Genomic DNA, 13,642 nt, shown 5'->3' with positions numbered 1-13,642 from the left:
AAGGCAAATAATTTCTTGTACAGAAGACAGCAATTTCACTTACCTGCTTAGTAGTTTCCTAGTTAGTGTCAAGGCAGAAGCAAATTCTCAAGATACAGACAGAAGTGGACAAGAATATTGTGGGTGATTGGGATGCAGTGGAGTGGGGCAGGAGAACATAAAACCCCTTGGGCTGGAAGAGAAAAGGAAGACCAAACACAAGGGACACTAACTTTCAATCCAAAGCCCTGTTTCCACATCATCCTCCACCCAAAATGCTAGCACTAGCAGTGTGAAGACTTCAGGAATGTCATTTGGTGGCCACTAAAACATTACTACTCTTGCCTGTCTCTTTATGAATTTTCACAGCATAACTAATCCTTCTTCTCTTCACAATCAACTCTAGGACTACTCTAAATTCCATTACCAGATACTCCTAAGCAAGCTTCATAAAGAGAGAAGTAGCAGAATAAAACAGTGGGGTTCATAACACATTCAAGGGTTTTCTACTTTAGAACAAAATAATCCATCCCCTTAAAATTGAGGCATACAAAGGTAGAGCATTACAAAGACAGATGGCAACATTGTTTGATTAGAATAAGTGAAATCTTAAATCCTAAATTCATCTTTGAAGCCAGCTCTCCTGGAAGCCCAGTAAAGGTGAAAGGACTCGTGTTTTTTCAGTCTAAACATATTTGTGATGGCAAATGTTCTTCCAAAAGCAAAATACCAGCCCTTTGTACAAATTTCATAAATCTCAAAAGGTTGCTCTGATCCATTTCCAGTTTTGCAAAACAATTCTGTTCTGGCAGGAGATCAGTTATTCTGAAAATACTCAGTCAGAAAGGGACTCTTTGTGGAACTTGTGAGTGGGAAGGAAGGGTTAGGTCAAAATTGAACATTCCTAAAACTCTTTAACTATTGAGTCACCTTAGTGACTTGCCAGCACCCTGAAATCCTAGAATTCTTGAGCTCTTGAAGATCAATTTCTGAGTATGAGGGTTATGTTGGGATTTTGTAATATAATCCATGGGATATTACTGCAGCAGACTACAGGGTTGTCTGACACCTCACATCTTCAAAATGCATTATGTCATCTGTGTCCTTAAAATTGTTTACTGTCCACAAAAAATATTTCATCTTTTCAGTAATATCTTTGAAGTTAAAAAAAAAAAAGATGAAAGAGTAAAAACTAAGACAGAAAGACTTGGTAAGGAAAACCTCAAGGCCAAATGGCCCAGAATGCCAACTAAATGTCTGACAACACCTCACTGGCAAAGATTGCTCAACATACTTATTCATGACACTGAAGTGGATCAGATTGACAAGCTTCCTAATGCCTGTTCAGTGGCACTTGCAAGTGAGAAAATTCTAGTAGAAATACCTGGAAGTTTATAGAAATTAATAGAAATAAGGCTAGAAGAGTTGGAAGATCTTGCCTATTTCTTGGTATGTAGCAAACTGATTCTTCAAGAGCATCATCTTTTATCTTTCTTATGCACTGTAAGACATTTCAAAAAAAGCTACACCTCTGGATCCTGGCATACTCCTAAATCCTGTCAAACAGAATAAGTTAAAACTTACTAGTAATAGCAGAAATGTCATGTATTTCAAAGATACATGATGTTACAAACATGGAAATAATGCAATTTTAATGAAACTTTACTTCAAAAATTTTAAGTAAAAACAGACTATTCTGATAAAATTGATGTCCTATTAAAATAAGGATGTTGAATAATTGCTAAATTATGTGTTCAAGCGAGTTAAACTCCTTTGGCCTCAGTGGGTTTTCATCAAGGGCATGTGAGCATCTTTGCCCCGTTATTAGTAGCAATGTCAAGGGTTATGTGACATTAACAAAGTTGTACGACTATACAAAGACAACATCTGCAACTTATTAGAGTTGTACAGTAGGAGTGTGTTTCACTATTAAATAGGGGATTAAGCCTCAGGGGTGTAATAGATCATCAGAACTGCAGTTCATGTCTGCTCTGTCTGATGAAAATTTTATCTTTGGTTCATCAAATGTTTTCTGCTATAAGTGGAAACAAATTTATTTAGACTGGTTAGTAAAAACACTAAGATAAATGGTGAGTTTAATATCTGGAAATTTTTGTCTAAAGGACAAAAGTCATTATATTTTTAAAGGTGAATGAAATATCAATAGAGTTGCTAATATCTTCAAAAAGTGAGATTAAAATTAAAAATTACATCTTTAGTTCAAGTCAGCTATTCAACTTTTGAACAATTTAATGAGTGCTGTCTTTTCATCTGAAAGATTTTGCTTCAAAAAGGAGAGATATACTGTAACTATGAAATTAAGATAATTAGAATTCAAAGATTTGAACTCACAATTCAATTTATGATGACAGTATTGGTTCAGCATAAGTCAGCTGAAGGTAGTTGAAACATGTTAGGTAAGTTTTGTTCTGGTGATGGATTGTGTTGCACCACACAAATGAAGAAATAGGAGAATTGAATGAAAATAATTGGTTTGGAAAAGGAATTTCCTAAACATATGAAATGACATTCCCAGAGGAAAATTCCTCATCTTCAATGATGTTGAATTTAAGTCCCTACATTTGTGTGTCCAGTCCTGTTGTTAACAAGGTTTCCTGAAATAGTCTAAGGAAATTAAGCCAAGCAGACAACCTTTTTTTCTTCTCCCCCCACCCCCATCCGATGGATTGTGTTGCACCACACAAATGAAGAAATAGGAGAATTGAATGAAAAGAATTGGTGGGGAAAAGGAATTGCTTAAACATATGAAATTACATTCCCAGAGGAAAATTCGTCATCTTCAATGATGTTGAATTTAAGTCCCTACATTTGTGTGTCCAGTCCTGTTGTTAACAAGGTTTCCTGAAATAGTCTAAGGAAATTAAGCCAAGCAGACAACCTTTTTTTCTTCTCCCCCCACCCCCAATCTAGTCAGACATTGGCAGAAATGAGAAAATGATGTCCTCATTTCCTGATGCCTTTTGATGAATTTCTCACAAAGATTGTTTGTCCACATGGAGAATATATCTGTGTTTTACCATCCTTTTTTTTTAAATGCAAGTACAATGTGCATGTTATCCTGCAAAAAAATTCTGCTATTAGGCCAGATGGAAGGTAGAGGGGGAGTGAGAACTTGTAGGAATTGAAAAATTCACATTTTGAAAATTACCAGATTTAAAACATGCAGTTGAAATAATTTAAAACAATAATTTAAACATTGAACATTAATTGAACGTTGAGGACAGATGGCATCTCCTGTTACTCACCTGCCATTTACACACTGGGGCTGTAAATATGTGCAGTGAGAGGCTTACAGAGACCACCACAGGCTATTGTATATTACTTCTCTAGTTAGCCCTTCTCTCTTCTGAATAAACTTGATCTGCTTATCCCGGCTCTTCTTGCAAAGCAAATGGAAATTGTCAAAGGGAGGAAGCCAGGTCTGCTTAAACAGAAGGCAGCACCAGTACTTCCACGCTTTATCTCCTTCAGTTTTGGGACCTGTGTGTTTTACTCTCTCCTCTGTCACTCACTTCAAGTTGAGTTGTGCCACTCCAAGTTGTGGTATTCCTCTTAACAGAAATGCAGTGTTAAAAAAAAAAACCCAAACTAAAATAAATTAAACTTCTCCTAATTCAGCCTCAGGTGCTCAGTGAGCCCCACAACACCTGAAGCAGGCAGTGCAGAGCTGCCAGGTGCAGAGACAACGCTGGGAGCAGGGGGCCCTGCAGACCTGGACAAAGGCGTGCATGGATGGAGGCAGGGATGAGAGCTGCCAGACAACTGTTGTTTGCTCTTGGCTTGGCAAAGCAAAGCAAAGACTCTCTGGATGAAGAAGGGCCCACTGCTGTGTTCTTGGGAGTGTGCTTCTCTATTCCTCTGATCTTTCCTCTCTCCAGCCAAGTTTTCCATCTGGTGACATACAGAGGCAGGAGGGTATTTTTTCCTGAGAACAACTAGATGATGTTATTTCATACTAATTTTGAAAAGCAACAGTATCCAGTATAAGTCTGTGAAATGCAATGTTGAGCAGTACTGCTTTATTGATCTGGAGAGACCAACTGTTTCTAGTAACCTGTTGTTTTGTTTCTTTCTCAGTTCTCCACGGGCATTCGATTTTCTGTGCAGCATTTTGAAAATGCAGATTTCAGCATCAATTTTGAGCTGCAAATAAAAAGGTTAGATATTTTATCAAGAGCATGGTCATTTAAATTATTAATTCCTATTGGCATATGAAGTTTATTATATAAGGTCCTTTTTGAATATCAGTAATTATTTCAGGGGCTTTCCAATGGTAGTTTATATCAGGAGGATTTTTGAGGTTGGAGCCTCATTAGCTGTTAGGAAGATCAGTCTTATTTATTTAAAATTCAGGTTATTCAGGTATTTCTTTAAAATTCAGGTTAACTTATTTTTTAAGTATCTTCTGCAGATTTGCCAAATTTCAACTTTATTTTGTACTTCAGAATCAATTAAGTTAATTAATTAATATTTTGTTACATAAAAACCTTTGTAACAAAGGTAAATACGTATAAACACATCATGCTCTGAATTAAACCAGACGTGCTTCTTCTTCACAAAAATTTAGAAAATAAATGGAAAGCAGCTAAAATCTGCTCAGCAGATTTACTGGCATGGAGAGAAGTGTTTCAGTTTGGTGCAGGTGAACCTTTGTAATTTTTCTATTTGATTCCTCCCCATTTGTGGGCCTCACATGTTAATACTGTGGAATCTTGTGTTTTATGCTGAACAGTGCTGCTTCCACAGAGACAAAAAAAGCAGAGTGTGGGCTGGGTTAGGATAACAGCAAAAACAAACCTGGGACTTTTTCAGTAGGTGGAATGGCTTCTGCTCCATCTGTCCTCATCAAACACGCCCTGGAGTATGGGGCCCTCTCTGCCCCACATGCAGAGACTTAATTGCTAATGTCTGGCCTTTAATGAGCGCCTTGATCATGTTCATTATGGTAAATAACTGAGACATTTGAAATGTTTAAGTCATGTCTCCATAATGTAACCCTTGAAAGGAAAAGACATGCAGAAACTCAGGAAGGGAACAGCAATGCCACAGAAGTCCATCAGGCTCTTGGTCAGGGGTCAGCCCTCTCCCTGGAATCTGGCTGGGGACCATGCAAACCGGGACATGAGCTCCTCTGGAGAGAGACACAACATTTACCTTGTAGGTCCCCTGTCCATGCCACTATTCATTTCTTAATGCAAGCAATAGTTTTAAATAGTTATCCAAGGCTCATGTCACTACATGCTGTGAAATTGGAGAGGTCGAGAGCTTTTTGGGTAGTTAAATCTGTCTAGGTAATAAGAGATGAATGTAGGTAACAGTTTTTGAAAAGTGACAAGAATTTCCTGAGGAATAAGGCTGAACTTCAGGAGACAAAAACATCTCATGCTTCCTCCATGAGTGTGACTCACTAAAATGTAAAGGAAGGAAATGTGTTGGGCTACAAGCTCATATGAAAATGCTGAAGAGCACACAGCTACTTAAAAAACAACAAAAAAGGGAAAAATAAAGAGTAAAATTTCTTTTACAGGGAATGTACCCTACAGTTAAAACTCACTGCTTTGTACATTCACTTACAAGCAGCGGGACAATTTGTGTGTTTCTATGTTCTTAGTGAGCAGGTAAAACAATCCTAAAAGAAAAAGGGAGCAGAACTCCATGAAGCAAAAAGAGGAAATTGCCTAGATGGAGGCAAGAATACATCAGAATTTGAGTCCTACTTTAATTTATTCAAAAGAGAGGACTTTCATTTGCTTCAAAATATAAAGTGGAAAATAAGTATTTTGGTTTGCAAAACTGGAGTTCATTACTTATAAGAAACAAGCAAGAAGCTGAGTAGTGTCTTGAAATCTGATTCCTTTTCTGAAGTGGATGTTGCTATGCAATTATGTACCTCTTAGAGAGAGAGATGTCTTGGCACTTCTATTTAAACTATTTTCTTCTCTAAAAAATGCCATAAAGCATGAACAAGGTTTGAATACCAGATATGTATGATCAAAATCTGTATTTTAACTCTATGGAAAGTGGACAAATAATCAAATTGGAGAGCAGCTTATTCTAACAAAATAGTGGTATAATAATTTTTACACTTTAAACAATTTTTGTACGTTTATACTCAAAACAATGGCTATAGAGGATTACATAAAACTTCAAATAATGTTTGATGGGAATCTGCATTAGTTTACAAACAAATTAGAGCTGCTTTTAATTTTAGCAATCTGTAACCAGACATCCTGGATCAAAGCTCTTTATTCCTCAGGAGTCAGTCACTGAGAATGCTGACCTCCTCTGAATGTTTCCAATTGACTGATGCTACCCAGATGTGATACCAGCAAACTGGGACAGCAATAGAAACTTGGTGTTCATGGAGCAAGGAAGACCACACCTGACTGAAAAAAAAAATCCAAATTTAGTGTTGTTAATCTCATAATTAGATAAATTCTAAGTCTATAATTACTTCACTATCTTCATGAATTTGAACCTGCAAACCTTTCTTTATAGGAATGGGCTATAATCACAAGAGTAGCCTTTTGAAGTAAGAGAGACTACATTTATTACTAAGGATTTACAATCATAAAAGACAATAAGATGAGTGATAGCTCTAGATTTTAAACACAGAGATCTGTTTTCACTACTAAGTGGTTTTAAAAATGTAAACACTCTGCATAGGGGAGGGAAGAAAATAAGAAAATTAAAGAAACAGTTGATTGTGGTTCTTTTTCCCCAAATACTCAGTCATGTAAAAGTCACAAGTTTGGAGAGTCACAGAATTAAATTTTATTCTAACAAAGCCTGTCTTGTTCATCAACACTGCCTTCCTCCAATGTATGAAAACAAACTTCTATTCTATTAAGATACTTTTATCTGTACAGATAGCCAAGTTGTACAAGATATTCTGAGCCAAATAAATTTGTATCATCTTATTCATCATCACAGGATTCTTTAAAGGAAGCTTGAGTTGAAGATATTATTAAGTATGTGATGAGCTCAAATATTATCCAACTTAAATACCAGTGTCCTACAAGACTGAAGGGTGCCAATAGGAAACATTTTGTAATATGCCCAGTGGGGCTTGTGTGTTGAGTGATACAATAATCTAGAGTTCTGATATAAAACCTTTGTTGATACTTCTACTTATTTTTTCCAGTTCTAACAAGATAAATCCCACCAGCAACTTAGTGAACCTCCATATCAATATCAGTGCTGTGGCTCAAGTACAGATCAGAGGGTAAGTATTCAACCATTTCAACTCATTGTGATAACTACTTTTTACAGAATCTCTCTGCATGTGATAATCCCATGTAGTGAATCTTTTGGGATTTTATAAACTCAAATGCCTTATCCATCCAGGACACCTGGGTCTCACCACTGCAAGCCTTGCAGGATGGAGCTACTACAGACTTATTGAGTGTCTGTGCAAAGACAGCAACCTAAAGAATCTCACATTGTAGTAACAACAGTAATTTTATTTGGGCATTCAAATTGTGTATAGATATTACTAATATAAAATGCCTGCTCATATGTGTAGGTCTTCTTGTGTAACCACTTGGATCCTTAATGCTGAATACCAAACAGAATCTACTGCTTTTATGGCTGGAAATGTGAAACACATTATGGCAAGCATGTGCTAATAGAGAGCAGAGTGAGGCCTTTGGGGAAAGGATGAGTAAGAAATGAGTTATGATAAACTGTTCACTGACACAAAGTATACCAAAATTAAGCACAGTATATAATCAAAGATGATAATTTCTGTATCTGTTTTCATAGATTAATTTTGGAAATTATAAAATGCAATTAGGTGATAATTGCCAGCTGAACATGAGCCAGCACTGTGACTATGTGGCCAAGAAGGCCAGTGGCACCCTGGCTTCTATCAGACATAGTGTGGCCAGCAGGCATTGATCAGCCCTCTGGTGAGGCCATACCTTGAATACTGGCATCATGTTTGTGCTCCTCACTACAAGGAGAACATTGAGGTACTGGAGCAAGTCCAGCAAAGAGGAACAAAGCTGTGAAGGGCCTGGAGCAGCTGAGAGAGCTGGGAGTGTTCAGCCTGGAGAAAAGGAGGCTCAGGAGCCTTATTTCTCTCTAACAGTAACTGAAAGGAGATGGTGTATGGTGGGAATCAGCCTCCTCTCCCAGATAACAAGTGACAAAACAAGATGAAATGGCCTCTAGTGGCACCAGGGGAGGTTCAGTTTAGATATTAGGAAAATCTTCACAGAAGGAGTTGTCAAGCACTGGAAGAGACTCCTCAGGGAAGTGGTACAATCACTCTCCTGGGAGATACTGAAAAGACATGTAGATCTGGCCCTAAGGGACATGATTTAGTGAGCTTGACAGCACTAGTTTTATGGTTGGACTCCATGATCTTTAAGGGTTTTTCCAATCTAAATGATTCTAAGATTTTATAAGAATATTAGAGTGCCCTGTAAAATCTTGGAACTAGACTCCTTTTCTGGCATCCTGGAGGAAGTCAGGAGGATGTCTTTTTAAAGCAAATAATTACCCCCAATGCTTTTTGTCTGGCATATTAGATTTCCTATATCTCCTCTTATGAAATAACAGCTCAAAAAAACCTTTAACCATTATCAGCTCTGCAAGGGTTGAACGGGAGCTGCGAGGCCCAGTTTCACTTCCAGAGGCAGGCCATGAGGCTTGGCTGATGCAAGAGGGGTAGAGGTCTCATGTGATGCACCTCAAGGGGCTGCCTTAGATGTAAACAAATAAAAATGTATTTATTTATGGGTTTTTTAATTTATAAAAATGTATGTATTGTTGTCACTTCCAAGACAATATGACTACCTAGTGCTAACAATAAGTCAAATAATTTTGCAGATCAGAGAGAACGTGTTTTCTGCTCTAATATTCACTCTGTCTGCTCTAATCTGGTCTAATATTCAGTCTAAATCTGAGAGATTTTAAACGATTTTTCATCATATTTTGTAAGTGTATTCCAGGTTAAGAAGACCCTAAAACTAGTCAGGAGGAAAAAAAAAGTTGGCAGTCAAAGACAGTGTGAATATATATTAATTATTTTATTTCTGAAAAGGAGAACTTGAAATACACCATATTTAATAAGAACAGAAGTGAGAATATTATTTCATTCTCTGTAGCTAGTGGTGATCTAAGGAAATGAGCTGGATAGAAAGAGAGGTGAAAATACAAAAGGTGTAATACAGAAGTAGAGGCTGAGGAAAAAAGAATCAAAAGTGTTATTTAATGGGCTACAGATGTTTGAGAAAGTGTTGGGAGCCAGAAGCTGCTGGGTGTTGCCATGGGTGAACACCCAGGCTAAGGACAGTCTGGAGTTTTGGAGTGGAACAGTTATGGATATATACACAGGACTTCCCAGTAAGGGTTGCTTCCAGTGCTGTGGATTCTATTTTTTTTTAATGAAGTCTCTCTTCACTTTAATAAAAACGTATTACAAACTTTTTATTCTTTGCAGACTCTTTGGAAACTTTGCCTTCATCATGCTTTTTCTGTGTCATAGAGTGTTCCTTTTAATGAAAACTTCTGTAACATGTAAATAGATAGACAAAAAAATAGATAGACCACAAAGTCCTGAGTTCTTACGAGCTTGGTGATAAGTGGAAAAAGTTGCTTGAATGGCTGCCTGCAGTTCTAGGAAACAGGTTAATAAATACAAAGGAATTACTTAATTGAATGACTTCCAGTTTCTTTCCTCTTAAATACTTTAGTTTTCTTATTAGCTATAGCATTCCCAACTGCTTTGTTGACAGATTTTGCTAATTACTCAGAGATGCTAAAACATGCAGTTCCAAGGGAATTGCTCACTATTTCCTAGATAAAAATAAAAGAGAGTCCACATTTGGACTGGAAAATATCTTGCATTAGTTTCTTTGCTTCTCTTCTGAGAATTCCACAGAGTGAACTGGATGCACTGTACATTTTACTGACGAAAATCTACATTTGGACTGGAAAATATCTTGCATTAGTTTCTTTGCTTCTCTTCCGAGAGTTGCACAGAGTGAAACTGGATGTACTGTACATTTTACTGACGACAAGTAAATATTTATGGAATTGTGCATATGCATACATGCAGATATACTTGCACAATAGAATCATGCAAATACTTTTGTGAGAAAGGAAGAAATTATCAATATCTCCTCTAAAAGAAAATTAACATAACTACATAGATAGTTCCACTTTGCTTCTCTTCTGAGAATTCCACAGAGTGAACTGGATGCACTGTACATTTTACTGACGAAAAGTAAATATTTATGGAATTGTGCATATGCATACATGCAGATATACTTGCACAATGGAACCATGCAAATACTTATTTTGTCAAAAAGGAAGAAATTATCAATATCTCCTTTAAAAGAAAATTAACATAACTCCTTAGTTCAGTAAGCAGTTGCTTTGATAACTAAGGTTTACCTTTTTTCATCTACAAAAATGCAGAAGTTTTAGTATTGTCATTGTTATCTCCCACTGTTGAAAAAGCACTAGAGGAATGAGGGATTCAGGAAAGTAGTAATTTGGATTAAGAGGATTTGGAGCTGGCAGAATTTTTATTCTATATCCCCATATAAGCATTTTCTGTGGGCCATACTTTGTTTATAATTTTTTTCAGTACTTATGTTTCATGATAATTGTCACCTAAAAGTCTAGGAGAAATCCTTGTCTAATAAATCATTCAAATGTTAAAAATATTCTCAATTAAATGCAAAATGAAATGGAAAAAATAGTGGATTTGTTTTCTTTGACCTAATTTTGCTACTTTTGTGTCAATAGCAGAAATCCTCAAAATAAATGTAAATTCTGTTAAAATAAATGTTCTTATATATACTACAATAATTTTAATTTAATGTCTAAATTTATACTTTGCATTTTGTAATTCCATGGATAAGAATACTTCCCTGGCAGTGCAGTAGAACACACTGAGCTTTGAAGCCTCATGTCTGCTTCTTTTTGTCCCTGTACAGTTTCTGATTTGCAGTTTTTTGTGGTAGATTAAGGGTCTATGTGTCTTGGATTTTGTAACAACACCCTGAAGTTCCTATTTTCCAAAAGCAATGAATAATTAAAATTCATGTTGGGAACAAAATGGTTGTGAAACTTAGGCTAAGTACGTAATCAGAAATTACATTTTTTAATGAATATGTTGAGTTTCTTTTATTATTAGGGTTGGCTTGTAAATTTGTCTTCTGCCATACTTGTTAGTACAAACTGCTGACATTTTGAAGTGTGAGGAAGTATTAAGGGATAGCAGGATACTACAGAATACACCAAATTTCACAAAGAGTTGTTTTCAGCTGAATGGCATTAAGCTGTTCTTCTCTGGGATTTCTTGCTGCTTTGAGAAGCTGCATACTGTAGAAAATTTTCTTTCAGACATTTCATTCATTGTATATGACATAAGAGCTGTAATCAAAAACAATTTGCTCCTTTCAATAGTATTTTTTCAGCATTTGCAACAAAACCATCCAATCTTTTCTTCAAGAGGAAATCTGCAGCAGGGCCACTGCAAAACGATTAACATCAGTGCCTAGAAGTCCATCATGTTATTCAAATTTTACACTCTAAAAATTAATGATTGGTTTGTAACAGTTTTGTGTTAGCAAAACTCCAGCTTTGAGAGAACCAACACTGAAATTTTATGGATTTTCTTTCTGCTAAAGACTCCATAAATCAGCAAAACTGAGTGAGAGTTGGCACTGGCAAAGAAAGGGTAATACCATTTTAGCACCAAGAGCTACATGCAGTACTTGTAGGTGACAGATGTCTGTGCCAGAACTGACCTATCATGCTAAAAGAAATTCTTGGGATATGATTTCCCAATTTCTGAACACATGAGTGAGGTTTAGTTGGCATCTGAATGGGACCAGTACAATGAAATTCCAATTTTTATGGCAAAGAAAATGTTTGTGATTCAAATAAAAATGTTAACAGAAGACTACTTTCTTAAGGTCAGATCCAGAAGAGAAGGAAAAATAAAAAAGCAGGTGGAAGAATGTCAAATATTAAGTCACAGTTTCCTTTGTTTATGTTATATTTATGTGTTACAAGTTGCAACAATATTCCAGGGAATGCTTCAATGCCCACTTTGTTCACAAAGCAGTTGGAAAGCCTGGAGCCCTCTAAAAGAGTCTAGGCCTGAATTCTGTTTCTCAGTACACCAATTTCCATTATGACTTCATGCAAGTCACAGTAGCTCTGTTTCCCATCTGTGAGATGAGATGGGCTACTTTGCAAGGTTTTTTAAAGGAATAATAGCAGACATAACAGAAATTTATAATCAGAACAGTTAATATCTAAAAATGTATTCTAGGGAAAAAAGATGCATCGCATTAAACACCTACAGGCTTTAAATGGAAATAGAAAAATACATTTATTTACTCTACTTTTGTGGATAATGTATTCAAGTATCTCATCAGTGAGAATGATATAAATGCCCAACAGGTTGGATTCCTCTGTCCAAACAGAGTTACACCCTGGACTGTTTGGAAAGGACAATCCATCACAGGAAGTATGACACTTCATACTCAGTCACAGTCGTTTGCAAGGATTGGGTAGTATGTTATGGAGGCATTGTAGCATTCACCTCACCTAATTATAAAGAATATGCCCAAATAACAAGCCTTTGAGGATTCAGGTAAAGATAGTGATCATCATTTTGGTCTAAAATGAGTGCAATCAGTCACTGGTAACAGTTACTGTTTTAACCTGTTTTGTGTATTACAGAGTGTCTCACCCCCCAACAATTATTTTGCCACTTCACAACTGGGAACCCAAAGATGAACCTACAAAAGAAGAAGAAGTTGGTCCTTTAGTAGAACACATCTATGAGGTAAAAATTATGTATATTGCCTCAGGACCTCACGCTGCCCCCACTGAATTCCTGATGAATTTTATTTATTGTCTGTATCTGTAGCTAGATAAAGCCACAAATGTAAATACTCTGACTTTAGCACCACCCAAATTTAATCTGGGAATTCACAACCCCGTTATCTGTTCATATGAGTGGAGGGGATATTAGTTTATGTTAGGAGTCTGTCTTAGATATTTAAGGGATTTATAAACATTTTGGGTGTTTGACAAGAATTAAAAACAGTGCTTAAAAGTTCCTTATAATCAATGACAAGCTTCTCATTAGAAGCTGTACATGCTGCGCACTGGAAAAAATGTTTTCTTTGACATTTAGCTAACTGAAAAATATAATGTAGACATACATATAATTTGTTACCTCAGAAAATATTCTGTTGAAACACAACTCTTAATGTTTGAAGTACACATATTTTTACCTTGTACTTTTGTTGGTTTTTTCCTATGGAGGATTTGTCAGTTAAAAGAGTTCAGCTTAGAAAAAGGGCATTGGGTGAACTACATGGAATAAAAGCCATCCTTAGAATCTGATGGATAGCCTTTATTCTAGAGGGTAAAACAGGGGGCTTCACATATGGTTATAATTCACAAACTAGCACTCAAGAAAATATAAGCAACTGAGCTTAATCAGCAGTGTAAGATTACAATTTGCATGACATACTAAAGTGTAGTGAATACAACTGTAAAATACAAATTATCATTTGTGAATTCTCCATCTTAACACATTTCTCTAAACTGAAAAATACTTCAAATCATCCTGTCTCAAGCATTTGGGTTGTTTGTGAAACTG

The 13,642-nt window shown here is 36.3% G+C and overlaps 1 protein-coding gene across 1 annotated transcript in view; it reads left to right on the top strand.

The window, feature by feature from the left end:
* ITGA8 (integrin subunit alpha 8) overlaps positions 1-13,642 on the top strand; it is a 114,106-nt gene that overhangs the window by 64,284 nt on the left and 36,180 nt on the right. The window contains exons 22-24 of the mRNA XM_039712677.1: positions 4,078-4,157; positions 7,145-7,225; positions 12,712-12,817. Of these exons, the coding sequence (XP_039568611.1) occupies positions 4,078-4,157; positions 7,145-7,225; positions 12,712-12,817 (267 nt within the window). The remainder of the gene's footprint in view (positions 1-4,077; positions 4,158-7,144; positions 7,226-12,711; positions 12,818-13,642) is intronic.

This window comes from Passer montanus, unplaced genomic scaffold (genome assembly GCF_014805655.1).
Source record: "Passer montanus isolate IOZ18808 unplaced genomic scaffold, ASM1480565v1 scaffold10, whole genome shotgun sequence".
Lineage (NCBI taxonomy): Eukaryota > Metazoa > Chordata > Aves > Passeriformes > Passeridae > Passer > Passer montanus.
Note: the sequence above shows the minus strand (reverse complement) of the source record. Positions and strands in the feature narration are given on the sequence as shown.